Source organism: Falco punctatus, assembly GCF_963210335.1.
Source record: "Falco punctatus genome assembly, chromosome: 6".
NCBI lineage: Eukaryota > Metazoa > Chordata > Aves > Falconiformes > Falconidae > Falco > Falco punctatus.
This window is the reverse complement of record NC_137585.1, coordinates 846,169-871,564: the sequence shown is the minus strand read 5'-3', so window position 1 is coordinate 871,564 and position 25,396 is coordinate 846,169. Positions and strand designations below refer to the sequence as shown.

The window sequence follows — 25,396 nt, the reverse complement described above, 5'->3', positions numbered from 1 at the left end:
TTGAGTACCCAGTTTTGCTTCTCTTTCTACTCACATGGGTGTCCAGAGCAGAGGGATTGATCCTGCACCACCTGATCCCCGGGTGGGACAGAGTAGCACCTTGGGTGAGCATCCACCACGGTCTCCTCCGGCACTGCAGCCACCTCCAGCCGTTCAGCTGCTCACCTGAGGCTCTGGCAGCTGAACCGACCACCCCTGTACCTAAAACCACGAGCTTTCTCTTTTTCGGTGAGTCAATCAGCCTGACAAAAAAAAAAAAAAAAAAAAAAAAAAGACTAAGCTGACAGGTTCTGCCTGGCCTCCAGCACTGAGTCCACCAAACCCGTCCTGCCCAGGATGACATGCCTTGGTAGCAGAGGTGCCCGCACGGGTGGCTCGGGGAGCACAGCGGTGCCTGCGCTGCCTGCGGCTCTGGAAGGCTGCCCCAGCCAGCCCTGATCTCGTGCTAGCAGGCATCAGCAGTCCCCAAGCCCAGGCTGGTCCTTTCCTGGGGTGAGGAGTGGCACCGTGTGGATGCATGCCTGGCATTACAGCGGACATGATGGTGCCACTGGGATGCCACTGGGATGCACGGCCATGTCCACAGACGCACAGCTTCCAGTTGTCCCATCTCGATGAGCGTAACAAAAATGGTAAGCCTTCCTCAACACCGCACCTTTCCTCAGCAGGTCTCCTGATCTCAGCTGTCATGACCCTGCCCTGCTCTACTTGAAACTCACCTACAAGTCCAAACCGCTCTAGGCTCCAATCTCATAAATCTTTTTTTGGCAGCTCTCCTGTCTGTATGTTTTCACACGATGACCTCCTTTGTGCCCTAGGTGCACAGACCACCCTGACTGAGAGAAAAGGCATCCACAGAGCGAGTCCTAGATGGGCTTTGCTTTCCATATGAGAGCAACACTGAAAGCTTCAGTGTGGGCTTCAAGGCAGTATGGAGGTGGAGGCTCAGACCAGAGAAGAATAATACATAGGTATCACAAATATCAGTGTTGATGTAAATGCACCTGATGAGTCCCCAGCTGGAGTGGACTGCAGGAACATCTTGCCCAGGCCTGGGGTGCAGTAATGCCACAGCATGCTCCCATCCTGACACAGCACACTGCCTTCAGAGCCACTTTTGTGTGGTCCCTTCCTTGTGGCATCCCAGGGGTGTGCTGCATGTATCCTGGTCCTTCTCAGGAGGCGCTGAGGGCTCCTCCCTTTGCTAGGTGTGACGGGGACATACCTGCACTATGCAATGGAATAATGCCTCTTGCACAACATGAAGCATGGCGATATACAGCTCTACAAAGCAGCAAACACAATGACAGGCATATTTTATCTTGTGGTGACAGCTCATCAGAGTGGCCCTGAGATGATGGCAGGACTCAGAAGGGCGTGCATGGCAATACTTACAAGATGACAATGATAGCAAGAGCTCTGTGCAGTGATGTGGAAACATCACAGAAAGCAAGAGTTTAGAAAAAAACTGAGAAGTGCTGGTTTCCCCTAACGTGTTAGTCTTTGTGGCACTATACTTCCCCACAGTTCTGGGCTGCAAAAGGGAAAAAGCACGTTTCAGTCCTTTGGACCCACCTCCAGCGCACGATCCTGTCAGGACCCACAGAGCTGCTCGCTCAAGTGGAGGAAGGGGCTTGGACACAGCTGAAGGTATACTGCCCTGCCCAGTTCTGCTGAACTGGGAACGTGTGGGCTGAAATAACCCAGCCCGTAGCTCTACCTCCCCAAGCCCCTCCTGCTTCCCAGTTTATTTCTGCCCTCTGAGTGCAACGCGAGGCAGCAACTCGTGGATGCTGTCAGCCCGGATCTGCTGAGGCAGTCGATGTGACTCATGCTCCCCGCAGGCTCTGCAGGAAGCGCTCGCATCCCTCAGCCTTCAGAGCCAAATGACCCTGTGTGTGTCTTTGCATGTTCCCAAGGTCTGGAAGGGAGGAAGCTGTGCACTTCAGCCTCTTCTAATTTCTTTTTATCTCAGGGGGGAATAAAGGAACAGTTTTCAGCATCCATTTGGGTGGCTCATCAGGCCAGCGCTGCTGCAGAGAGAGGGTAGCTCCCATCCTCCCTTCTCAGAGGTTAAGGTAGAGCAGGAGCACCAGGTTCTTGCAGATGCTCTCAGCTCTGGTCTGGTTCCTTTTTGAGAGTATTTCCAAGTACGTGTTTACTAGGAGGATTCATTAGTGGTCTCACATCTGAGCAACACCTCCAAACTATGGCAGGCTGCCTTTGCCTCATGCGTGTCAGCATCTTTCCCCAGCACCCCCCTGCAGAAGCCTTTGGCTCTCCTCCGGTTTAGTTTCTAGCCAGCTTGGCCAAGCCTTAGAGGTGCTTCCAGATCTGGAGAATTAGAGAACAGCAGAATAAGAGGTGGTGGCAGAGACTGCCTCACTGGCAAGGAATCGAAAGGGAAGAGAGGAGAAATCCCAGTTCCTCAGCGCTTCGGCACCAGCTGGCTGGTGTCAGAGCGCCTGTTTCAGGCCCCGGCACTGAGAAGTCCCTCCTCTGAGCTTGCCTGTGTGCTGTGTGCAGGTGAGGTCCTGGAGATGAACAGCAGTAGCAGTGACGCTGGCTTTGTGAGGACCATGGCTCCAAAGGGGCCACCACACCAGCTGGAAGAATGAGGGGAGCCAGAGAGCTTCCCTGGCCCAGGCCGGCTGCATCCAGCATGTCAGCGGTGCTTCTGAAGTCTGAGCCTATTTTTACATTAAGAAAAGTTGTTCCAGTCTTGAGAAACCTCAGGCATACCTAGACAAGCTAGGGGAACAGGTGGTAAAATGAAAATTGCAATGCTGTGTTACACATCCAAAGAAAAGAAATCATTTCAGCTCCTTCCAGACATCATAGGTTCCCAGATTAATGATTCAAGAGCTCCTAATTATCCTTTCTGTGCATGAGAACAAGCAAGTAAGTGTTCAGTAATTTTGGAAAGTGGTATAATTAAATTCTGAAATGACATTTTTACATCCTTCACAGACTGGAACTCACTGCACTGGGATTTCAGTGATGCCACAAGGGCAGAAGGGATAAAAAGGGGTTGGTAGAGCCCAGACAGAAGAGAAGATGCAAAGCATCGCATTGGGCAGGTAGGGTGGTGGGGGAAGCAGGAGGATAAATCCACCTCTGCTAAACGGCATGCGGCGGCGTAACAACCACGTATTTGACAAGCCTACCCTGGCTCTTCCTTTTCTCAAGGAAAATACCTTATACAAATACTTATGTATGTGACAGAGGGAAAAAAAATCTTTTAGAAGGTGCCCAGTTGTGTAAGGAAAAACATTCAGCTGTAAACAAACATTCACAAGTTCAAAACCCAGTTTTTACCTTGCAAGCCCTTTGTATTTCTGTGTGCTCATGACCAACATGGTCAGTTGTCTGTCCCCTCATGCCAAGCTACTACCACTTGCCCATTTTGTAGACAATTTGTCCAGGAAATCTCACTAAATCTTTGTGTTAAGGTGCTAGAAATAGAATGTGAGTTTTGGATATGACAAATCTACATTGCAGTCACTGCCTTTTCTGAAGGAACACGCCAGTGTATCTGTTTGGCTGGGTTCTTGCCAGCCATTAACGCACCCTGCTCCGGAGCCAGGAGGGGTGCCAGGAGCCCGCGGCGAGCACACCGGTGTAGCCTCACGCCGGGGCTGGGGCCACCAGGGCGGATTTAATCACATCCCTGATCGGCAAGGAGAAACACGCATGAAAGCTCCCATGGTCACTGCCCAAGTCCTGAGCAAGACCTGCAAACCACCACAGCCCCGTGAAGCGGCGCTGGCTGCTCCATCAGTGCTTTTGCTTTGGGGATTCTGATGTTTGTTTCTCGGTCAATGAGCTCTGTTCCTTGAAGAATCCAGGGCACCTGCAGGAAGAGCATTTCCCTGGGCCTGCAGAGCTGCTGTCCAGAAAAGATTTCTTACCCTGACACTGTAACAGTGGTGTTTCTTTGGGCCTGGATGCCCAAGGGTATTATAGCGAGTGGCTGAGCCTTTAGGCAGTGTATCGCTGGTCAGAGCCCAGTCTGGCTCTGTAGGAATGAAAAATCGCTCCCAGCTCTTTCTAAGATATGAGCAGGGGGGGTGGTGTCTCACTTGTAGCCTGGACTTGCTAGATCCCAGAGAACCCTGCACCGTGATGGGCCTTCAGGATTTCCAGATCCAAGCATTGGTGCTCCTTTGCACATGTCCTGCCAACGTGCAGCATATACACAGTTGCGACCCCCTTCTTATCAAAACTAATAAAACCAGGTGTCTGGAAATCTTGGGCAAATAAAGAGAGTCTTTGAAATCCATTTAGATGAGATGGATGGATGGACAAGCACCTGCTTGGGAGTATGACAGCCTTAGGGTAAAAGCTCTCCTTCCCACAGAGTTCTTTCCACTTCACAGTGAATCCTTGATTTTGCACTTTCATTCAAATGAAGAACCCAGCCACGTCTGCAAACACAAGAAGCCTCGTCGAGATATGAGGGGCTGCCCCCAGCTCTGCTCACCACTCTCTGCCAGGGGTAGCCCAAGCCGTGAAGAGGTGCTGGGCTGCAGGATGTCCCTCCCAGAGCGGAGCTGGGGCAGGCAGGCAGCACCGAAAGTGTCAGGAGCTTGGTTTGCTGTGAGATAACAAGAGGATTTATTCACCCACGCAGGCAAGCTAACAACTCACGCTAAGGAGACTCAGCTTCTGAATCAGAAGAGGGTGGTAATGTGGAAGTTATCACATTAAGTAATTCATACAAATGACACGACTGGAGCTGCCCAAATGTTTATATTTGTGGATATAGACCTCACTTCAAGGCATAAACCTCCTGCAAATTATGGGAGTTGAAAAGAAACGACTGAAGGGGGCTGTAATTGTCCCTTCGCACGTCTCTGGCTCCGGCCGTTACTGGACTGACCACTGAGATGAACCAGCCCTGGGCCACTCCCACGCGGCAGCTCCTGCGTGCCAAAGAATAGCCAGAGCAAGGCAGCGGCATCATCACCCACCTCCCTCAGAGACATCCCTCACCACTCCCCAGCAGAAAGCCGGACCTGTTCCGTCAGTCCTGGTTCTGCTCACTGCCTCTAGGCCAGGCCCCAGCCACAGCAGCCAGTGCCACACACGCGGGGCTGGGCTCAGAGGGATGGCTTTTGTACCTCTGGAACTGCCCTGGGAACCAGCAGCACCTCCAGCTGTCCGGCTCAGGAGCCTCTCCTGCCGACCCGTACAAGGCCCAGATTAAATTCCTTGGTGTCCAAGTCACTTGAGATCGCCTTGGCTGATATTCAGGATGATGTATGAAATCTGCCCTGTCAGAGGGGGTGATAAAGCTGAGCAGGCCCTGAACTCATACGGTCAGGTCCGCTTCAGCAAACAGGGTGATGCAGCAGGAGCAGATCCATGGGGAAAACACTGATGCTGAGGACTTAGTGGCCGTGCTGTAGGTATCTGGGGGCTTCCTTCAGGCTAACCCTAGCCCAAAGCAAAGCTGAGTACTCATAGTCCTCAGGGCACATTCATTGCACGTCTTGAAGGTCCTTTCAGCTAAATTGTTCATGTTCTCCTGATCCAGACAGTGGTGCTAACGCAGCTGCACCCTGACTGCCCAGAAACAGGGACTCCCATCCCACCCCCCTATTCTGATGGAGGAAAGGAATGTAGAGATTTGGTGGATATCAGGTCCCAAAAGGAAAAAGACAAGGAAGGTGTTGGTGCCTTCACTTCAGCAGCAAGGCACTAACAGGGAAATGAGATGTCTTGTGAAGATTTTCTAGCCAGGATTGCCCTCGCCAAGGGGAGACAGCTGGAGGGGGAGATTTACCCCTCTGACATGACCGACCCACTCCCCTGCACACTGCTCCCGCTTGTCTCCTTCCCTCTGGTCCCCTTCCCCTGACTGTGGGACGGCGCTGCCGGCTGCTGATGGCAGAGGCCACCACAGCAGCTGAGCCACGGGTGGGCTCTACTCGCCCAGGGCAGCTCGGGGCACGCCGCCCTCCGAGCACCCCTCTGCGAGCCCCGGCCCTTCGCCTCTGCCCCGCACCAGCACCCAGCCCCCGGCATCCCCTACGCGGTGGGTGCCTCCTCACCGCCCCCGCTCTGGGAATAGGAGCCCAGCGCCGCCTTGTCCTGCAGCTTGCACTCCAGGGCCGGGGTGCGTGCGAGGGGCGCCAGCTGCAGCAGCCCCTGGCCCGGGCCCTGGCTGAGCGCAGCCCCGGGAGCCGCAAGGACCCGGCGCAGCCGGGCGCAGCCTGCCCCGGGATCCCGCGCCGGGAGGGACCGGGACCGGGGCCAGGGCCAGGACTGGGACTGGGACCGGGACCGGCACCGGCACCGGCACCGGCACCGGCACCGGGACCGAGGCTGGGGCTGGGGCCGGGGCTCGTACTGGGGTCGGGGCTGGAGCAGGGGCCGGGGCTGGGCCCAGTGTCAGGGATGGGGATGGGGATGGAGCTGGGACCGGGGATGGGTCGGCGCCGGCACCGCCGCCGGGGCTGGTACCGGGGCAGGGGCCGAGGCCGGGGCTGGGGCAGGAGCTGGGACCGGGGTCGGAGCCGGGGCTGGAGCTGGGGCTGGGACCGCCGCCGGGGCCGGGGCTGGAGCTGGGGCTGGGACCGCCGCCGGGGCTGTGGCCGGGGCGGCGGGGCGGGGGCCGAGGGCCGGTGCCGGGACTGGGGCGGCGGCTCCCGTGGCCGTCCGTCCGTCCCGCCCCCTGGCTGCTCGGGCCGGCGGTGCTCCCGCCGCCGTCTCCCGCCGCCGCTCCCCGCCCCTCGCCCCTCGCCGTCGCCCCGCCTGGCGGGTGGCCGGAGCGCGGGGCCGGGGCGGCTGCCTGCGGCGTCCGCTGCGGCGGCCGGGGCCGGGGCCGCCGGGGCCGGGCAGAGGCGCGCACAGCCGCGCGGGGCGCCCGTCGCCATGGCAGCGCTTGCTCCGGCGAGAGGTAAGATGGGTCCCTCCGGCCCCCGCCGCCGCGATCGGCCCCCGCTCCGCTCCGCCGCCACCGGCCCCCGCTGCGCTCCGCTGCGCGCCGGCGGGCAGGGCCGCGCCCGGGGGGTCCCGCCGACCCCGCGGCCCCCGCTGCGCTCCGCCGCCGGGCGAGGCTCGGGGCGACCCCGGGGGGGCAGAGGGAGGGGGCGGCGGAGGCAGCCCCGCATCCCCCTCGCGCCGCGGGTTGCTCCCTTGCTGTTATTCTGGGTCATCTCCCCCGCAGACCCCCGCCCTCGCCTTCCCCTGAGTCACCGGCCGCGGGGGACTCCGCTCTCCCCGCTGGTGGGATGGGCGGGGGGCTCCGGCCGGGGAGCAGAGCTAGGCGGGGGGTGGTGGTGGTGGGGGGTGTCTCCGCGCTGGCCAGCCGGCATCAGCTCCGGGACTCTCCCCTCGTTGGGGGCGGGAGGCCCGCAGCTCGGATCGGAATCGGGCCCCCAGGCCAGCAGGGGCGGGAGGGTTCCTTCCGCGGCTGGGGAACAGCGTGGGCCACCAGAACAGCCGGGTGGGAAGGGCGGCAGAAGGGGATGCTGCAAGGAAATCCGTTCCCCTGGGATTACCAGGGCCGGCTGGCTCCGTAGCTGTCTCCAGAGGCCACAGGCCTAACTGCGGGAGCGCTGGCACTGGGGAGACAGATGAGCCGGGGCAGGGTGGCCAGTCCCGCCATGGCAAACCACTGCAGGCCGGGCGGGAGGGGGAAGAGCCGCAGGTGGCAACGGGGAGGGTGAGAAGATCCGTAGAGGCAGAAGGAAGGGCAGGGGCTGGGTGGGAACTGAGCTTCTAGCTCAGGCTAGGGGGGCACTGAGCCATCCGCAGAAAGGTGAAGCGTACATCTGCTCTGGTGAAGGCACAGAGCAGGGCGGTACCTTCCCGGGACGTACTGCTTGGGCATCCCCTTTAGATGAGGACAGGAGAGGGGGTCTGAGCTGGCAGGAGCAGGGCTCACTGGCAAAGGCGAGTTGCCTCAGGGCTGGCTTAGCAGCCTCCTTCACTGGGTTTGTAACCATGGGGTGTCTGGAGACCAGAGCTGCTCTAGCAGGGACAAGCTCGGAGGGTGAGGTGCGTGGCCCAGGGGCTCGTGGTTCAAGGCTGCGGGATGGCAGTGCATTGCTGGAGTGGTGGCACGTGCCCGCACGCAGATGGGACGGGAGCAGCAGGTTAAAATCCAGAGCGATGGCAGAGAAAACCGGGGGGGCAAGGCTGGCGGAGTGGTGGGAGCCATGCGGCAGGAGCAAGGAGTGTCGCGGTGGGCGCAGGTGGGGAGGCAGGATGGGAATGGTGAGGAGCAATGCAGATCAGGCCTTTCATTACAGAAAGGGCATTAGCAGTGCTTTGGGCAGGGAGCCTCGGGCTGGAAGGGCAGGGAGCACAGCCTTGTCCCAGCAGCACTGGAAGGAGCAGCACGCTGGGAGCCAGAGTCCAACCTGAGGTACCCAGGGGCTGGTGCAGATCTGGCTCTTCTGTTTCCTGAAAGACACAGGGAATGCTCTGCGCAGCCTAAATCCTGATAAGGTGTTTGTGTGGGCAAGGAGAGAGAGAGATCTGGGGAGACAGAATGATCTTAAATTACTTTCTCTCTTTTCTCTCTTCTCCAGTGAACCTCATGCCCTGAATCTCCAAGGGAACCTTCGAAAAGGACCATCCCCTCCCCGCCGTCTCCTTACTGTTTGCCAGCTCTGCCCCGCACAGTGCAGGAAAGCTTGAAAGGCTGAACCCTGGCAGACAGCAAAAAGGACAACCTAGTGAGGGTGCCGTGAGGTCTTGGATAGGGAACCCTCTGAATCTTGTTCCTCACCCTTCACTCTCCGTGGATAGCTGACAGCCTTGGCAGGAAACTCTACCTGCCCACGAGCGTGGCATTTGGTGAGGGGGATCACACATGGTGTACGTGCCACCCTTGCCATTTCTGTGGGACCTTTGTCCTGCCTCCCACCACCTCTGAAACTCTTGGCTAGCTCCTCACTTGCTAGGACTCTGGGCAGCAGGCACTTGCTACTACCAAACTGTTTGGAGTCCCCAGCAGTCCCTGGCTGCGTGTGGCCTTCACCAGTCCCAGCAGAAGGTGGTCCCTGAGGCAGAAGGTGCCTGGTGGGCATGTGAAGTAAGGAGAGCTTTTTCTTTGGGGGAAGAGCGGAGGAGGGGGATGAAATAGATGGGGAGGGGGGGAAAAAGTGAGCCCAAGCGAGTGAGGGAAGAAGCACTGGCAAGTGTTCATGAGAAGGAGAGAGAAAGAAGGTGGAAGAAAGAAAAAGGAAGAGAACAAGGGGAAAAACAGGTGGAAAAGTTAGAACAAGGGAAAGAAATATAATCAAACAGAACGGGAAGGGAGGACTGAAAGTGAGACAGAGCTGATGGCTGTTCTGCCTCGCCCCTGGTGGCAATGCCTTGAGGAACCCCTTCAGCGTGCATACGCCTTGCATCACAGCAGCGGCAGCAGCAGATGAGGAGGGACGTGGCTCCCCCAGTGCGGAGTCCCCCTTGCCCTCTTACAAAACCCCAGCGGCAGGGACAGGGTGCAGCCTAGCAGGAGTGGCAGCATGGGGGACTCTGAATCAGAGTCCACCTTGCACAACAACTCGCTGTGGTGGCTGGCATGTGGGATGTTAGCCCTGTTGGCAAACTCTTGGATTATCCTCAGCATCACGGCCAAACAACAGAAACACAAGCCCCTGGAGCTCCTGCTATGCTTCCTTGCTGGGACCCACATCCTTATGGCAGCAGTACCCCTCACCACGTATGCTGTGGTGCAGCTGCGGCGTGAGTCCTCTGACTACGACTGGAACGAAAGCATCTGCAAGGTCTTTGTTTCCACATACTACACCCTGGCACTGGCCACCTGCTTCACAGTGGCCTCCCTTTCCTACCACCGAATGTGGATGGTGAGATGGCCAGTCAACTACCGGCTGAGCAATGCCAAGAAGCAGGCTCTGCATGCAGTCATGGGTATCTGGATGGTATCATTCATCCTCTCCACCCTGCCCTCCATCGGCTGGCACAACAACGGCGAGCGCTACTATGCCCGTGGCTGCCAGTTCATTGTCAGCAAGATCGGGCTGGGCTTCGGTGTCTGCTTTAGCCTCCTGCTGCTTGGAGGAATCGTCATGGGCTTGGTGTGCGTGGGTATCACGTTCTACCAGACCCTGTGGGCACACAGAAGACGCCAGCGGTGCCGCCATCAGAGACCGGAGGAAGCATCATCCTGCTCTTCATCAGCACACACCACATTCAATGTGCCGGCCATTGTAGTGGAGGACGTACGAGGCAAAAGGAGGTCTTCACTGGATGGCTCTGAGTCAGCCAAGACCTCCTTGCAGATGACCAACCTCATCAGCGCTATTGTCTTCCTGTATGACACACTCACTGGGGTGCCTATCTTGGTAAGCAGCGAGTTCTCCCTTTCCCTTCAGAGTCTGCAGTTAAACTAGATTTCCCTTCCTCTCAACTTTTAGAGAAGAAACTTTGTCCTCTGTCCACCAGCCGCAGAGCTGCTGCATCTGAATCGGTGTTATTCTGAGAACCAGTTTTAAAAAGATTGCAGTAATTCTCTCATCCTTCCGCAGTGGCATTTTCTTAAGACAAATCTAAGCCTGGGGAATACACACCACACAGCTAAAACCACTGTGGAAGTTTTTAAGTGTCTGAGAGGAGAGGGAATTACTGTGCAAACTTACAGGGGGCTCTACCTCTGTAAAAACGATGAGATTTCCATTTCTCCAATTTGCTGCTGGAGAACAGATACACCAGCTTTAAAAGCTGTTGCAGAGAGTTTTTTTCCCTTCTGCTTGTACGGTTGTAGTCAGCATTCAGGTTTCGGCTGGCTGGTTGATTCTCTGCGAAACTGGAGAGCTGAGGAAGTTCTTAAAGGGAATCATTAAGAGAACAGAGGCTTAGTCACAGCTTTTCTTTCCAGTGGCTGTGTCCTTTGTCAGCACCTATTTAGCTCCAGCTCATAATGAACACAGGGAGGGAAGAAGGGATGCTAGCACCAGGTCTTACGCTACAGATGTGACAGCTTGGAATATGGTCCATCAAACCTGGGACAACACCCCAGGAACAGCATTTCAAAGGGGCATGGGGTGACGACTTGGAAAATCCTTTACAGACAGATTACATTCTACTACAGAATTGACTCCCATTATCTTTCTCCCTCCATCCCCACTTCTGTCTTCCTTCTCATCATTGTTTCTCTCTCTTACCTTGAAGGTCGTGAGCTTTTTTAGCCTGCGCTATGATACGGCCCCCACCTGGATGGTCCTGGCTGTGCTCTGGTGCTCCATGGTGCAGACCCTGCTGCTCCCCTCCTTCATCTGGTCCTGTGAGCGCTACCGAGCAGATCTCCGCACTGTCTGGGAGCAGTGTGTGGCTATCATGTCTGAGGAAGACGGAGACGATGGTAAGCTCCTTGCCACCCTTTCTTCACTAACTCCCTCCTCAAAAGACCACAGCAGAGGAAAGAGGGGTCTGCCTTGGGAAAAGGACTTGACGGCACTCGGAGCGGTGGTGTGGGTGGCTAGGTGGGATTTGTGTTACAGCTTGGAGTTGGCAACCATAAGAAAATTTATTCTGGAGAAGGCTCTGCCACTTGCTTGCTGCCTTAGGACTCACTAGCATCCAGGAAAAATTAGCGCAACATCCTTCACAGTAGATGCCAAGAGTAGAGACGATGTGTACAGCTGCCAAACCACAGCGAAAGTGACACGCTGGGCTTCAGCCCAACTCACTGATCCAAAGGTCCAAGTTCTGGCAGCAAGCGATTCAAAAGCGAAGCGGAAGAAACAGGGCAGTCCCTGGGTGCTTTAGTGCTGCTGCAAGCAGAAAGACGAGGTCCTTGTTCAGAGGTGAGTCCTGAGGGGCTGTAGGGAGGGCAGCAGAAGTCAGACAAGCATTAGGATGGCGTCCATATAATAGATGCCCCGATAACCCTCTGCTGGCTGAAAAGTGTTGACTGCTGTTCTCCTCTTTGCCATCAGATGGGGCGTGCGATGATTATGGCGACGGCAGGATCTGCAAAGTAAGATTTGATGCGAATGGTGCGGCAGCTGTGAAGCGGGACTCCCGGGATATCAAGCTGCTACCCATGCACCACATGTTGTTGCCCCAGGACAAGGTGCACTATCTGCAGGTGAGCCGAGAGCTGGCAGGGGCAGCCCCACAACACATGTCCTTCCCTGTCAGTCTCCCGTGCCTTGTGTCCTCTTGAGCCTCTCCTCTTGAGAAAGCCCCAGCTACTCCCCTCCGGTTCTGTCTCTTTGAGTCTTCCGTCACCTGCCTCCTTCTCTGTTTTCCAGGTCCCTATCTCCCGGAGAATGTCACATGATGAGACTAACATCTTCTCCTCCCACCGGTCCGCTCCATCCTTCCTACACAAGTGGTCTTCTTCTGACGATATCCGCATTTCCCCCCCCCGCAAGCCTGGAAGCCCCGGCTTCTTGCCTCCTCAGCTGCATGACTACCAGCACCGCCGGCGGCCCCCAGAAGATGAGCTGACAACCCTACGGCAGTTTTTGGAGGGGGGGCTGATGCCCCGGGGCTCCAGCTCCAGCGCCTGCTTCTTCCGAGATGAGATCACAACGTTCATTGACGAGACGCCGCAACCCACCCCAGCCTGCAGCCCACGGCACTCCCGTCTCTTGCTCGCATCACGCCGCGATCGCCGCCTCTCCCTCGGCAGCAGAGAGGAGGAGAACACCGACCGGCCACGGCGCTGCTCCTTGGCTGGCAACGAAGCCTGGCATCTGCCAGATGGAGAGCAGGCACCGCGCGAAAGGACCCTTGAGGCCTGCGAGCCACAGACCTTCCAGGATCCCAAACTATAAGAGATCGCATCAAAAACATTCAGTGCCATCACAATTTTTAAATAAAACTTCAAGTGTTCCCTTTGTCCTGGGACCCGATCACTAATTTGCATTCTCATCTTTCTTGCCAGCAGGCAGGAAGCATGGCACCCCATGCTGGTGGGGGAAAAAGAAGTGGGACAGACCCACAGAAGGTGGCTCGACTGACGGACAGACAGCCTGTGCCTGCTCTCAGGTTACAAATACATCAACCACCACCACCACCACCTGGCACCCTCACCAGTCCCATCCTTTCATGAACTCCACACCCTCGCATCCGCTCTGCCCGAAGAGACAAGGCAGACACAGAATGGTATTAAAATTCTATATTTGGAGTGTCAATCGTGTGTCTGTTTTAAAAATAATATATTAGTAATAATTTTGTTTCCATAGAAACAAAATGACTGTCCCAGTGTTTAATGAAGCTTCTTCACAGGCTTCTGGAAGGGAAAGGCGGAATGTGCGAGGCTCCTTTCCTCCCTCTCCTTCCCTTTCTTGTCAGTGCATTGGAAGGCAGCAGATGCTCAGCAGCCCAAGGAAGGGAACGAAGCGCGTGGAGGAGCTGTCACGGGAGTCTGGGTGAAAGGTTTTCCCTGGCCATTTCAGGGGACACTCGGGCTGCCTACAGCTACGCAGGAGCGGCCTCTGTGTTTTCTGATACTGCTCAGCAAAAGGTATTGCTTTGAGGCAAAGGCTTGAAAATAATTAAATTCTCTCCAAAAAGACCCGGAGCCATAACACCTCCTTTCACCAGTGCCAGCTGTTGGTTCCAGTGGGAACACTGCATGGGAACACGGCGGCCCACACTTCTCACCCAGACGGGAAGGGTGGCAGAGCCTTCCGGGGGAAGCCCCCAGCCGCCCACGCCGCCGAAGCCGGGAGCGGTGAGGTCTGGAGCGGGCTCCTGGCCGCCAAACCCTGCTGGCAGGGCGCTGCAGGGTAGCGAGCGGCGGCCGGGCCCTGTCCCGCCCGGTGCCGGCTGCCGTTCCAGCCAGGGGCCGCGGCTCGGCTGTCGGCGGGCAGCCCTTCGCCTCCAAAGCGCTTCCCCATGCGAGGGGACGGTCAGGCCGCGCCCGCACCGGCGGAGGGGCCAGCCACAGCCGCCGGGGGGCACCGCGCTGGGCCCGGGGACCCGGGGGGCAGCGCGGGGGCCGCCTGGCACACACCGGCCTGCAGGACCGTGCCGGGCAGTGCTGGGCCCGCCCCGACCCCCGGCAACGGCGGCAGGGCCTGCCGGCCCGGAGGGGGCCTCGGCCCCGGCCCCCGCCCCCGCCCAGGGGCGGCCGGCCTCCCGCCCACCGCGGCCCCGGCCCGGCCCCCGGGGTGGGCTCAGCCCGCGGCTCGCCAGGCTGCCGCCCCCCGCCTCCGCGGCCATGGCGTCCCTGCTCGGCCTGGGGCTGCTCCTCGCCGCCGCCGCCGCCACGTCGCCGGGCCGCCTAGTCCCCTACGACCTGCTGTACGCGGACGGCGTGCGGGCGTACTTCGCCCGGGACTGGGGCCGGGCGGCCGAGCTGCTGCAGCGCGCCCTGCACAGCTACGCGGGGCTGCGGGCGGCCCGCCGCGCCTGCCGCGCTGCCTGCCGCCGGGAGGCGGCCTTCCTCGGCGGGCCGCCGGCGGGCAGCGGGCCCTGGGAGGCCGCGCTCTTCGGGCGGGTGCTGCAGCGCGCCGACTGCCTGCAGCACTGCCTGGGCCGGCGGCTGGGCGCCGCGCCCTCCGCCCACCGCGCCAGCCTCGCCATCCGCCGCGACTTCCAGCAGCGGGAGCCCTACAACTACCTCCAGGTCGCCTTCTTCCAGGTAGGGGCCGGGGGCGTCCCGCGGTGGGCGCTGCCCCGGGCGCTGGGCAGGCCCCGAGGGGCTGTGGAGGCCCGAGCCGGGGGCTGCCGGCTGCGAGGGTGGGCCGGGGGCTCTGCTGGAGGGCTGGGGGGTGGGAGGGGCAGGGGGCTCTGCTGGAGGCTGGAGAGGGGGTGGGCAGGGGGCTCTCTTGGAGGGCCGAGGGGGGGTTGGGCAGGGGGCTCTCTTGGAGGCTGAGAGAGGGGGGTAGGCAGGGGGCTCTGCTGGAGGCTGGGTGAGGTGGTGGGCAGGGGGCTCACCAGCCCACACAGGGGCTCTCAGGGCAGCGTGGGGAACAGGTGCCTTGTGGGTGCATCCAGGAGCATCTGGGTTGGGGGGTGTGAAGGGAAGAGGGCACACAGCGGTGTGACAGGCGCCGCTGCCTTTTCTCCGCAGCTGAAGAAGCTGGATCAGGCAGTGTCCGCCGCTCACACCTTCTTCGTCGCCAACCCCCAGCACCTCCAAATGCGGGAGGACATAGAGAAGTACCGTCGTATGTCAGGGGTGAAGTCAGACAATTTCCGGGACCTGGAGGCCACACCACACTGGGTGAGGGTTCGATGCAGAGCTGGGCATCAGCAGCGCTTATCCCATCCTAGCGACCAGTCTGGGACCCTGATGTCTTCCCATATAAGGTCCATGGCTCAAGACAGGGCTCCCATACATAGAATCGAGTGATTTCGACTGGAAGGGACCTTAAAGATCGCCTAGTTCCGATGCCCTGCCATGGACAGGGACACCTCCCACCAGCCCGGGTCGCTCCCAGCCCTGTCCAGCCTGGCCTTGAGCTCTTACAAGGATGGGGCACCCACTGCTTCTCTGGGCAACCTGCTCCAGTGTCTCACCACCCTCGACACAACAAGTGTCTTCCTTAACACTGATATAAATCTACCCTCTTCCAGTTTAAAACCATTGCCCCTTGTCTGGTCGTTACGGGCCTTGGTCAGAAGTCTCACTCAGTCTTTCTTATAAGCCCCCTTTATATTTTAAAAGCTGCAAGAAGGTCTCCTTGAAGCCTTCTCTTCAGGGCGAGGACAGACCATTGCAAGTGTGATAGAGAGACTTTCTGGTGACAGTTACGGCAGGCTGCAGGGCCTTGGAGAAGAATATTTGGCTTAAGTCCAGAAGATTTGCTGTCACTGCGTGGTGGGCTGTGGATGATCAGGCAGGCCCCTAGATGTCAGCACTACCCTGTGAGCAACTCAGAGTCTCAGGGCATCCTTTGGTGTCACCCACACCGATGGGGGACCTGGGTCTGTCCTTTGCAGGAAGCATATGAGGCTGGGGTGCAGCACTACAACGCAGATGAGTACGTGCAGGCTGTGGCCAGGCTGGAGGAGTCACTCACAGAAGCACTGTCAGCACTGGAAGAGTGTCGTGCCCTGTGTGAAGGGCCTTGGGAGGATGAGGTCGAGGAGGAGGAGGAGATGCAGCCTGGCCTGTACGAAGCCATTGCAGGTAGCGTGAGAGGCACAGAGGGTTGGGTAGGAAGGCCATGTGCCCCACACTGGATATGCCCAATTTCCCTGTGCTCCTGTCTGGAAGAAGTGTGAGCTACTGCCTTTCTTGCTCCTCTCTCTTGCAGCCCATTATATTCAGGTTTTGAAGTGCAGGCAGCAATGCGTCCTTGAAATTGCCACAAAGCCAGGGCGGATTTCTGCCACAGAAGATTTCATACCCTCTCATCTTGATTTACTGCAGTTTGCCTATGATCAAGGTGAGCAGAGCCACGACCCAGCAGGTTATGCTGTGGTATCCCTAAACTTGCCCTTTGCCTCTGGACCTGGAGGGCAGCATGTCATGGGGACAAGTGGCACACTGACCTGTGCCTTACCTCTCTCTACCCCTGTCTGCTCCCCAGCTCTTCCCAGAATCTCTCTTCTCTTGCTCAAGCCTGTGGCCACCCTGGGAGAGGTCCCTTGTGATCCACTTCAGTCTCCCTGTGCAGCTTCTGTGATGGGTGGCTGCTGCTACTTCTTTCCTTCAGCACGCCCCATTTCAAGCCCTTGCTCCGTCCATCTGCTGTGTATTTTATACCCTCCTTTTCAGTACGTGGCTCCAGACCAGATCCCCACTTCCTAGCTAGAGCATGTGCGTGCATCTCATCTCAACAGTGGTATTCCTTCTGAGTCAGCTCTGCCTGCCCTCACTGAACTGATGGCCTGTTGTGACACTGGTCGTCCTGTCACCCTGTCACTTTCACATGTCCCTCAGTTCTCTTGAATGCTTCTGCTCCATCCCATGCTGACCCAGCTGTCTCATCTCCTCTGTCAGACCATTGGTAAAACTTGTATCCGAAAGACCCCTCATCATGTCTGTCGGGTGGGGGAAGTGGGACCATCTTTCTTTCAAACACATACATACTTTTTCTCTGTCTCCTTTGAACAAGTTCCCAATAAGTGTTTATAAAGTGAGCCCATTCTTCACCAGGGTCATTCCCTGTATTCTCTGCCCATCGTTGGGTAGACTCCCAACTAGGCAGGGATTGATGTGTGCTCGGTGTAAGGCCTCCTGCTACTGGATCCCAGCTGGGGCATTGGGTGCTGCTGGGCTAAACGCATTTGCTGCTAACATCAAGCTTTGAGAGACTTACTTGTTTGTTCTGTTCTGTCCCTGCCCAAGTTGGGAACCAGACACTGGCTGCTGAATGTGCTGCTTCCTACTTGCTCTTCTATCCCACGGATGAGCTGATGTTGGAGAAAATGAGAGAGTATCGCACAGAACTGGGAGAAGACACAGCTATCACAGCCAGACAGGTAGTTACAACCCCAGGTCTGTACTTTTTGGCCCTCTCCTGTCCCATACAACAGGATCACAGTCCAGGAGACAAAAAAGGAAACATGTTTCACTGTAGATGCATGTCAAGCCCAGGACTGAAGGAACGAGCCTGAGTTTACTTCTATACCAGGCTCTTCAGGACAGAACTGGGCTTTCATCGTGCACAGCAGTGTGTTGGGGCAGGTTTCTGCCGTGGAGAGGGATGGGATTGTCTTTTGTGGCATAGTTTGACAGGCTCTTTCCTTCCTTAGAATATTGAACATTATGTGCAGAGATCTCTGATGGAGAAGAAGTTGATTTATTATGCAGTGGAGCATCTAGGAGGAGCGTTTAACGACCCTGTAAGTAACAGTATCATCTTAATCTTCCTGCCCTGATTTCACCAAGACAGTTGCCAGAATTCACGTCAGTAGCACCTGATCCAGAAGGGATCAGATGCTGATGAGAAGGTCCCCCAAGTCCTTATGAGGTGGACCTTTAAGGCCTTTTTGCTGCTCAAAGACTGAAGTTAGTTTGAAACTGCTGCTGTAACCATATCCATTAGCCCAATCTGGCTCTTGTCAGAAGCAGGCCAGAACCGGTGGTCTGGTAGTCACTGGAGAAGTGGGACAAGGAGCTGGCCGTTTGACATGAACCAGTGTGGGACAAGTTTGTTGTGTATTGAACCATCTGCATTTGTTCCTACAGGATCTTTGGACTCCAGATGACCTGATTCCTGAAAACCTCAAGGGAAAACACAGGTAAGGTTGGCCAAGTCATCTGGAACTGAAATATAAGTGTTGGAAGTAGGGGGTGGTACAATACACCTGCTGAGGAATGGTCAAAACAGGAACAGGAAGGATGTGAAATGCTACCGCAGAGGAGGGTTAGGTATAGCTCTGTGCGCTGACAGGCCTGGTCTCTGTTTTTTCCTTTGCTTCCGAGAGAGGATCAGGAGAAGCAAAAGCAGCAAACTCTGGATGTGGAAGAGTGGGAGAAGAGGGGTAAGTAAAAGAGCTTGGAGAAGGACTGGGATTCAGTCAGCCAGGCTTAGTCAGACTAAGTACTGTCTTTTCTTCCATCCTCAGACATTTGAATGCTAGATGCAGACTGACTCGAATGGCTCAGCAGGTCTTCTCACTGTTTCTTTTCTCCTTCTTCGGTGCATGTGTAGTCTTGCAAAATCTCACTGCATACATGTCTGGGATGAGATTTCAAAGAGCACTGTGGCTGGAGAAGCTGAGAGCAGTGATGCCTGAATACGTGACGTGCCTGTGGACATGCAGATCCCTGTTCAGTGTGGCAGGCATGTCTACACCAAACCTGGTTCAACTCCACTAGCTCGACTTCAAACAACAGTTTTTTGTGAAGGAGACAAGGAGACGGGGCTGGGGAATAGAAACTGGAAATAGGCTATTCGGCTTGGGCATGTCTTTCCCCAAAAAAGACAAGTCCAAATAGTTTGTGGCTGAATGCTATAGACTGCAGCGCAGTGTCCCGTGTTCTTGCTGGTCCTCTGTTCTTAGGTGCGGACAAGCAGCCTCTTGCAGGGCTCTTTCCTGGAGGCTTTGCTTGAAGTGACCCCAGGTGGTCCTCTGCTGTGACACGTGGGGGAGCAGGTCGTTCTGAGGGCCTGAGTGCCTTGGCATTCCTGACCATCCAGGGGTCAGAGGCAGGGGGGTAAAAAGGCCAAAGACCAAATCACCAACTAATATCCTTTGCTTCTCTTTGGGGCTGAAGAAAATAGATTCACTGGAGATAATCCTGCGATAAGATGTGTGATTGAAAGGAGAGTTGATGGAGGTGTTTACCTGCTTCTTTTCTCCAGAGCCTCACCCCAGTAGGCTGGACCTGTTCTGCTGCTGCGATCCACAGTGCACTCAACTTTCCCCAGCTCCCTGCTGCTCTCCCAGCAAGCCCAAAGTTTCCGCTGGCTCCTGAAGCACTCGCTGTAGGCCAGCTTCCTCAGCTGATGCTCTGGTTCCCCTGAAGCATGTGAGGGGTGCAAGTGGCCCAGGTCTGCGAGGAGTGGGCACTTCTGGGGGACTGTCCTATCTTCTCAGAGAATGTATAGTGTCTCTCCACTTCTTTATTCAGGCTGGGGGTGGATGTCTGAGGGCTTCTCATCCAAAGTTTCCTTATATTCATCTGTACTTGCTTCTTGACAGGTCCTTTGCCTTTTGAGAGTATTGCTGTCACGATGGATTCCCGCCAGATGAATGGGACCCAGAGGGTCGTATTTGACAGAGTGCTGACGGAGTCTGAGTGCGAGGACCTTCTGCGGCTGACAAAGGTGAGACCTGGGTCTTGTAGGAGCTCCTGTGTGCATACTTTCCTCCTCAGCAGGCAGGGTTGCAGTGTTTCCATGGAGGACGGGTGGCAGCCTCATGTGTGCCATTTGTATCCTGTTCCAGGCAGCAGGAGAAGCAGGAGATGGCTTCCGGGCGAGACGGTCGCCTCACACCCCACATGAGAGATTTGAAGGCTTAACTGTTTTGAAGGCCGCACAGGTAAGCGGTTCTGTGAGACTGCTGCCTTCTTGATGGTCCAGAAAGAGTGTTTGCCACCCGCACGTTTTTCTCTGTGAAGTGTATGCTGGATGAGGTCATGGGGGTGTTATCTTCCTTGCAAGCACATGTGTGGTCTCCCCACCCCTCATCCTCCATGATCACATGTGGGCACGTTGTACACGGTGGGCCTGACAAGTGCTTTCTCTTCTGTGAGACAGGGTTTTGGGATTGCTACTTGTCCCTTAGCAGTGGTCTTACAGACAAGCTTAGCTTAGAACTGGAGAATAAAGGTGGAAGGAGCCTCTGGAGCTGTCTAGTCTGACCTCCTGCTCACAGCATGGCTAATTCCAAAGCCAGATGAGATTCCTCAAGGCATTGCGCAGGCAAGTCTGGAATATCCCCAAGGGTGGAAATTCCCCAGCCTCTCTGGGCACCTGTTTCAGTGATGTACCTACCTCTCTTGGGACAATGAAATTTTTCTTTATATGTAGCTAAAATTTCCCCTGCTGCAGCTTTTGCCTGTCACCTCTCGTCTTTTCAGCATGTCCCTCTGAGGAGAGACTGTCTCCATCCTCTGTATAACCCTCTTTTAGGTGACAGGAGACTGTTGTTACATCCTCCTTTGGCCTTCTCTAGGCTGGAGAAACCCAGCTCTTCCAGCCTCTTTTTCTAGGTCGTGCTCCAACACCCCTGCCATCTTAAGGCTCTTCACTGAAGACTCAACTCCAGTTTGTTAGTGTCCCTTGCATACCCAAAATGATGCTGCATTCCAGATGTGGCTTCATGTGCTGAGTAGAAGGAAAGAATTGCTGTACTCCTGCCTTGTATTTACATGAGAAAACATGTTCTGTTCTTGCATGTGTGACCAGAGGAATTTACACAGCTCTCTCCTGTACTGCATACATGTATCATTTCTTAAGAGTATCTTTGTATGTAAGTATTCTTACAGGCTTGGTTTTCACTTGCAGCTGGCCCAGAATGGGGACGTGGACTGGAGAGATGCCAAATTGCTTCTGCAGGCGAGTGAGAAGTCGCGGAGAATCATAGAGTCCTATTTTACTCCTGGAAAGAAACTCCATTTCTCATTCACACACCTTGTGTGCCGGACGGCTGTAGACGGTAACAGTTTCACCCTGTTAGTCCCTGTCTCCTGGAGAGTATCCTCAGTCCCAGCCACGTGCTCTCAGGAGTGTCTCTTCCCTTTTACTCTCACTGTGCCCCTTTCTCTCTGCTTTATTCTTTCTTGAAACTGAAAATGCCGGTATTCTTTTTTGTAACTTCCCTTTTCAGAGGAGCAGGAAGGCCGCATGGATCTTAGTCACCCTGTCCATGCTGATAATTGTCTCTTGGATCCTGAGGGGCAAGAGTGCTGGAGAGAGCCACCTGCCTATGTGTACAGGGACTACAGGTAAGAGAAGGGCACCTGCATTAGATCATGTGGAGATCAGAACGCCTCCCTGGCCCCATCAGAGAATGAGCTCAGCTTATAGAAATGAGGTGATGGGTTGTTGGCTCAAAGCCAGCCAGGACTGTAGCATCAGGCAGAGGCTGCACCAGTGGCTTGAGAATGAGGTGTGAAACACCTTCCCTAGGTTGGGGAGATGATCTGCCCTTTCTCCCTTCTCACAGTCAGCGTTAACAGAGAGCAGAATGAGGCTGGGAGGCTGCACAGACTAGAACCATGATAACAGATCATTGCCTTGTGGGTCAACCACACTACTACAGTCCACTGCCAGCCCTTATGACAGTCTTGTTTCTTCTATTCGAGTTCTGTCTTCCATGGTTTTCCATGCACTGCAGGAGAGAGACAACCAGGCTCCTTGGATTTCCTTTGTTTGAGCAGTCAGTGTACTTTGACTATTCTCTCCGTTCATCTGTCTCAAGGTTCACTGGGTTCACTGCCAGTGCTTTGTGTTGGGTTTTTCCATTCCATGTGAGAGTTCTTTTCCAGCCTGTGGCAGGTTTTGTTACTCTTCTGTGAAAGAACCTGAAATATATTTTAAAGATGTTGACAATTGTTGCATGCTGTAGCTAAGTGAGGTCAGTTCACCGCAGTTGATTCCTCCTATTTACCATCCCATCTCTGGGCATCCAGGAATCTTCTTTGCCTTTTCTTTGAGTGGTAGCTGTACCTTGAGCAGAAATCCTTTCTGAACAGCCTATGGTAAGGGTGTGGGACTTGGAGGGAATTCCAGTATCCTTGAGTCCATTTCCCTTCTGATACTGAGTTGGTATAGTCAGATTACAAAGTTACCAGGCTCTGTCATGTAACTGGTTAGATCTCTGCCCCTTCTGTGGGAAAGCTGTCCTGCCACCTCGTTCCTCCCTGGGTAGTGGGCTTCTCTAACTTCTGCTCAAATGTATGTTAAAATATCTTCCTGGCATCTGTGCCACTGACCTATTTCCAGGAGTATTCATGTCCTCTTGCAGAATGATTTGTGAGTGACCAGCCAGCTCACAAGGGCCGAGCAATTCCAGCGTCCTTTTGAAAGAGATCCTTGTGCTCTGGGCTTCCTGGATTTCTTCTTTGTATTTGTGCTATGGTCATTAATGAAACTATTGAACAGGATTGGGCCCAGGCGTCCAAGAGTCCGAGTGCTGCTCCTCCAAGCGAACAGTACTCCTTTCGGTGCCAGTGGTGCACTAGTCACTGTGTGCTGTTCACGTGCTCTTTTTCACCTTCTCTGTATTCCTTAGTAATTTGTTTAGTGGAACTGTTTTGAGTACTTTTACCGGAGTCCAAACTGCTGAAGATCAAGCATGTTGTCCTTCCTTGGGAAATAACTGTTTTGTCAAAGATTGTGTGGCTAGCCCAATCTGCTTTTAGTAACCCCACATTACATTTTAAGACTGTTCTCTATTTACCTCTTGTCCTTCAGTTACCCTTCTCCTCAGAAATGGAGTCTAAAGCCCAGCAGACTCCTGAGGTCAGGCTAACAGGCCTGTTTATGCTTCAGCCCTGCTGCCCCTTCGGGCGTGTGAGAGCTGCCCTTGCTTTTCTCCAGTCGTGTTACCACACTTCAGAGTCTTACTAAAACCCTGTGGCAGAAGAGCTATAACTTCCTGGGTTTCAGGGTTGGTAATCCTCTTGCTGTCCTTAACGTTTTGTTTCAGCAGCCACAGTATTGATTTCTGTTTCTTTCTCCCAGTCCCATTAATGAGCCTCTCTTGCTCCTCTGACATTTTCTATCAACTTAATTGAATACCAAGAGGAACTCAAGTAGTCTGTGGTCCATTCTTTCACCTGGTTGACTGTGGTCTCGCATGCACTACACAGTTGCTTCAGTACTTCTTTTTTAGTCTAACATATTAGTAAAGAAATGTCTTGGTTTAATTTTCTTTTTTGCATGCACTGAGCCTCTTTTTGACCATTCTTGTGTTACCCTGAAATTCCCTGACTCTTAAGACATGGCCTTCTTTGCTGATCAGCCTCCTTTTCCAGGCTTTGGATTATTTCCAATCTCAAAACATAGACGGCGTCATACCAGGTCAGAACCAAAGTCTGCCTAGCCCAGGGCATTGTCACAACAATGCCACAGATGCATGCTGCAGAGGATTAAAACCAAACCAAACCAAACCAGGACAGGAGTGTAGAGCTAACTACCTGGTACGCTCTCCTCGCCTTCTGTGGCTTGCAGCTCACAGCCTCCTCTGAGCTAGGTGCTGCTGTACTTCAAATTGATTCTGTTAACTGGTCTACTCGATTTTTGAACCACTGGTATCCACAGCCTCCTGTGACAAGAAGTGTGGGGAGACACCTGGGAGGAATGACCTTCACTGTCTTTATGTCCTCTTCCTTTTCGTCCACAGTGGCATTCTCTACCTCAATGATGACTTCCAAGGTGGGGGCCTTTTCTTCACTGAAATGGACACTGTGACTGTCACAGTAAGTCTGGGACTGGCCAAAAGAAGGAGAGAGGACTGAGGGTGAGACAGTCTGGGTGGAAGGAAACCAGTTGGTTATTGGATACCACCACTCCAAAAAAAACAGTCCAGTGCTGGTGCTGTGGCAGATTCAAATAGTGGCAGCTAAAGGCAAATTGAGGCAAACCACAGACAGAGGAGAGGTTAACTCCTTCCCAGCTGAGATGTTCCAGCCTCTTGCAGTCTGTGGGTGTCTGTGACCTGCGTTGTCCCTTTGATTCTCTCTCTGTCCCCAAGGTCTGCCTTGCTTATAGACTGGCAGTGGGTGCCTAGCAGCTGTCTGCTCTTCCATGTTCCCAGAGGCAGTGTGACCTCTGTAGGACTGTGTACCCCAGAGCAGGGGGGCTACTGGCTTCATTGTCTCTTCTCTCCTGGCAGGCTAAGGTGCAACCTAAGTGTGGGAGGCTGGTAGCCTTCAGCTCTGGCAAGGAGAACCCCCATGGCGTGTGGGCAGTGAGCCGTGGAAGGCGCTGCGCCATTGCTCTGTGGTACACGCACTCCCAGGAGCATGCTGAGCAGGTAAAGGACCATGCTGAAGAAATGGATATGAGTACCTCCAAGCAAGAACAGATCACCCTGAGGAATGGCTTGTGGGCTTTCCCGTGGGGCAGGGGCTAGTGCAGCAGCGGGGGGCCGTCCTCTGACCAGGTGCTGGGTGGAGGGGCCAGCCTGTGATGGGTCCTGCAAAGGAGAACAGGCTCTGAGGGGCTTGGATGGATGTGGCAAAGATGAGATGTGTCTTGTCAGCCCCTGCAGGCAGAGCCAAGATTCTAGTAGTCATATCTGTCTATGCAGGAACGGGTGAAGGCGGAGAAGCTGATGGAGCAGAGGGCTGTGGAGCAGGACCGGCCTGATGGAGAGCGTCGGGGGGCTGGTCGCAGCGGCAGATCCTCCGCAGAGCCTCCTGTTCCCAGCGGCGGAGCCAGGCCCACGAGCCAGAGACAGAAGCCTGGCTCGGGCGGGACACAGCAACCCAAGGAGCTGCGGGCCAGAGATGAGTTCTGAGCACATGGGGCCCCAGGGGCAGGACTGGCACACACCATGGCCTGGTGGGCTGTGGTAGCACCGGGACCACGGAGGCCGTAGCGCAGTGTATTAGCATGCTAGAGCTGTAGCGATGGGGAGGGATGCAGCTTTCTTCTCTGTGACATCCCAGCAGCTGAAAAATGGGTGCAGGGACAGAGTATGAAAGTCGGTGACACCAGGAACTTCCTTCCCTGCCTCACCAATGTGTCTGTCTCACTCAGAAGTGAGAAGATCGGGTCTCCTCACCCGACTCCTCTGAGTGCCAGCTTCTCTGTCAGCCAGGGCCAAACCTGAGGGGGAGGAGGAGCCTGGGGTCTTTCAGCGAGGGCTGTCTCACGTTAAAGAACTCATAACGGAAGCCTCTGCATTTCCTAAGCGCCTGTAAACTCCAGAACCTCACAACTGGTCTGAGGGAGGGAAGGTGAGGGACTGTGAATATATGGAATAAAAGCAAAATTTTGGACACAGATGTTGGTGGGAGCTTGAGTCTGTACACCAGGAGGGAGACATGCACACTTGTTGCTGATGGAAATTTAATTAACCAATTATGGAAAGAGATTGAGCC

At 55.3% G+C, this 25,396-nt stretch overlaps 2 protein-coding genes across 2 annotated transcripts; both read left to right on the top strand.

The window, feature by feature from the left end:
• The first annotated feature begins 8,651 nt into the window (after positions 1-8,651).
• Positions 8,652-13,124, top strand: GPR162 (G protein-coupled receptor 162). Its single transcript, XM_080391462.1, has 4 exons — positions 8,652-10,325; positions 11,152-11,341; positions 11,919-12,070; positions 12,237-13,124. Exons 1-4 carry the CDS (start codon positions 9,486-9,488, stop codon positions 12,762-12,764), a joined length of 1,710 nt encoding a protein of 569 aa, XP_080247588.1. The 5' UTR covers positions 8,652-9,485; the 3' UTR covers positions 12,765-13,124.
• A 134-nt stretch (positions 13,125-13,258) lies between these two features.
• P3H3 (prolyl 3-hydroxylase 3) lies at positions 13,259-25,298 on the top strand. The gene is made up of 15 exons (XM_080391461.1): positions 13,259-14,578; positions 15,011-15,163; positions 15,883-16,072; positions 16,200-16,331; positions 17,237-17,370; positions 17,644-17,733; positions 18,080-18,132; positions 18,317-18,375; positions 19,540-19,664; positions 19,786-19,881; positions 20,850-21,000; positions 21,172-21,289; positions 23,692-23,767; positions 24,184-24,324; positions 24,601-25,298. Exons 1-15 carry the CDS (start codon positions 13,568-13,570, stop codon positions 24,808-24,810), a joined length of 2,739 nt encoding a protein of 912 aa, XP_080247587.1. The 5' UTR covers positions 13,259-13,567; the 3' UTR covers positions 24,811-25,298.
• Positions 25,299-25,396: the final 98 nt, after the last annotated feature.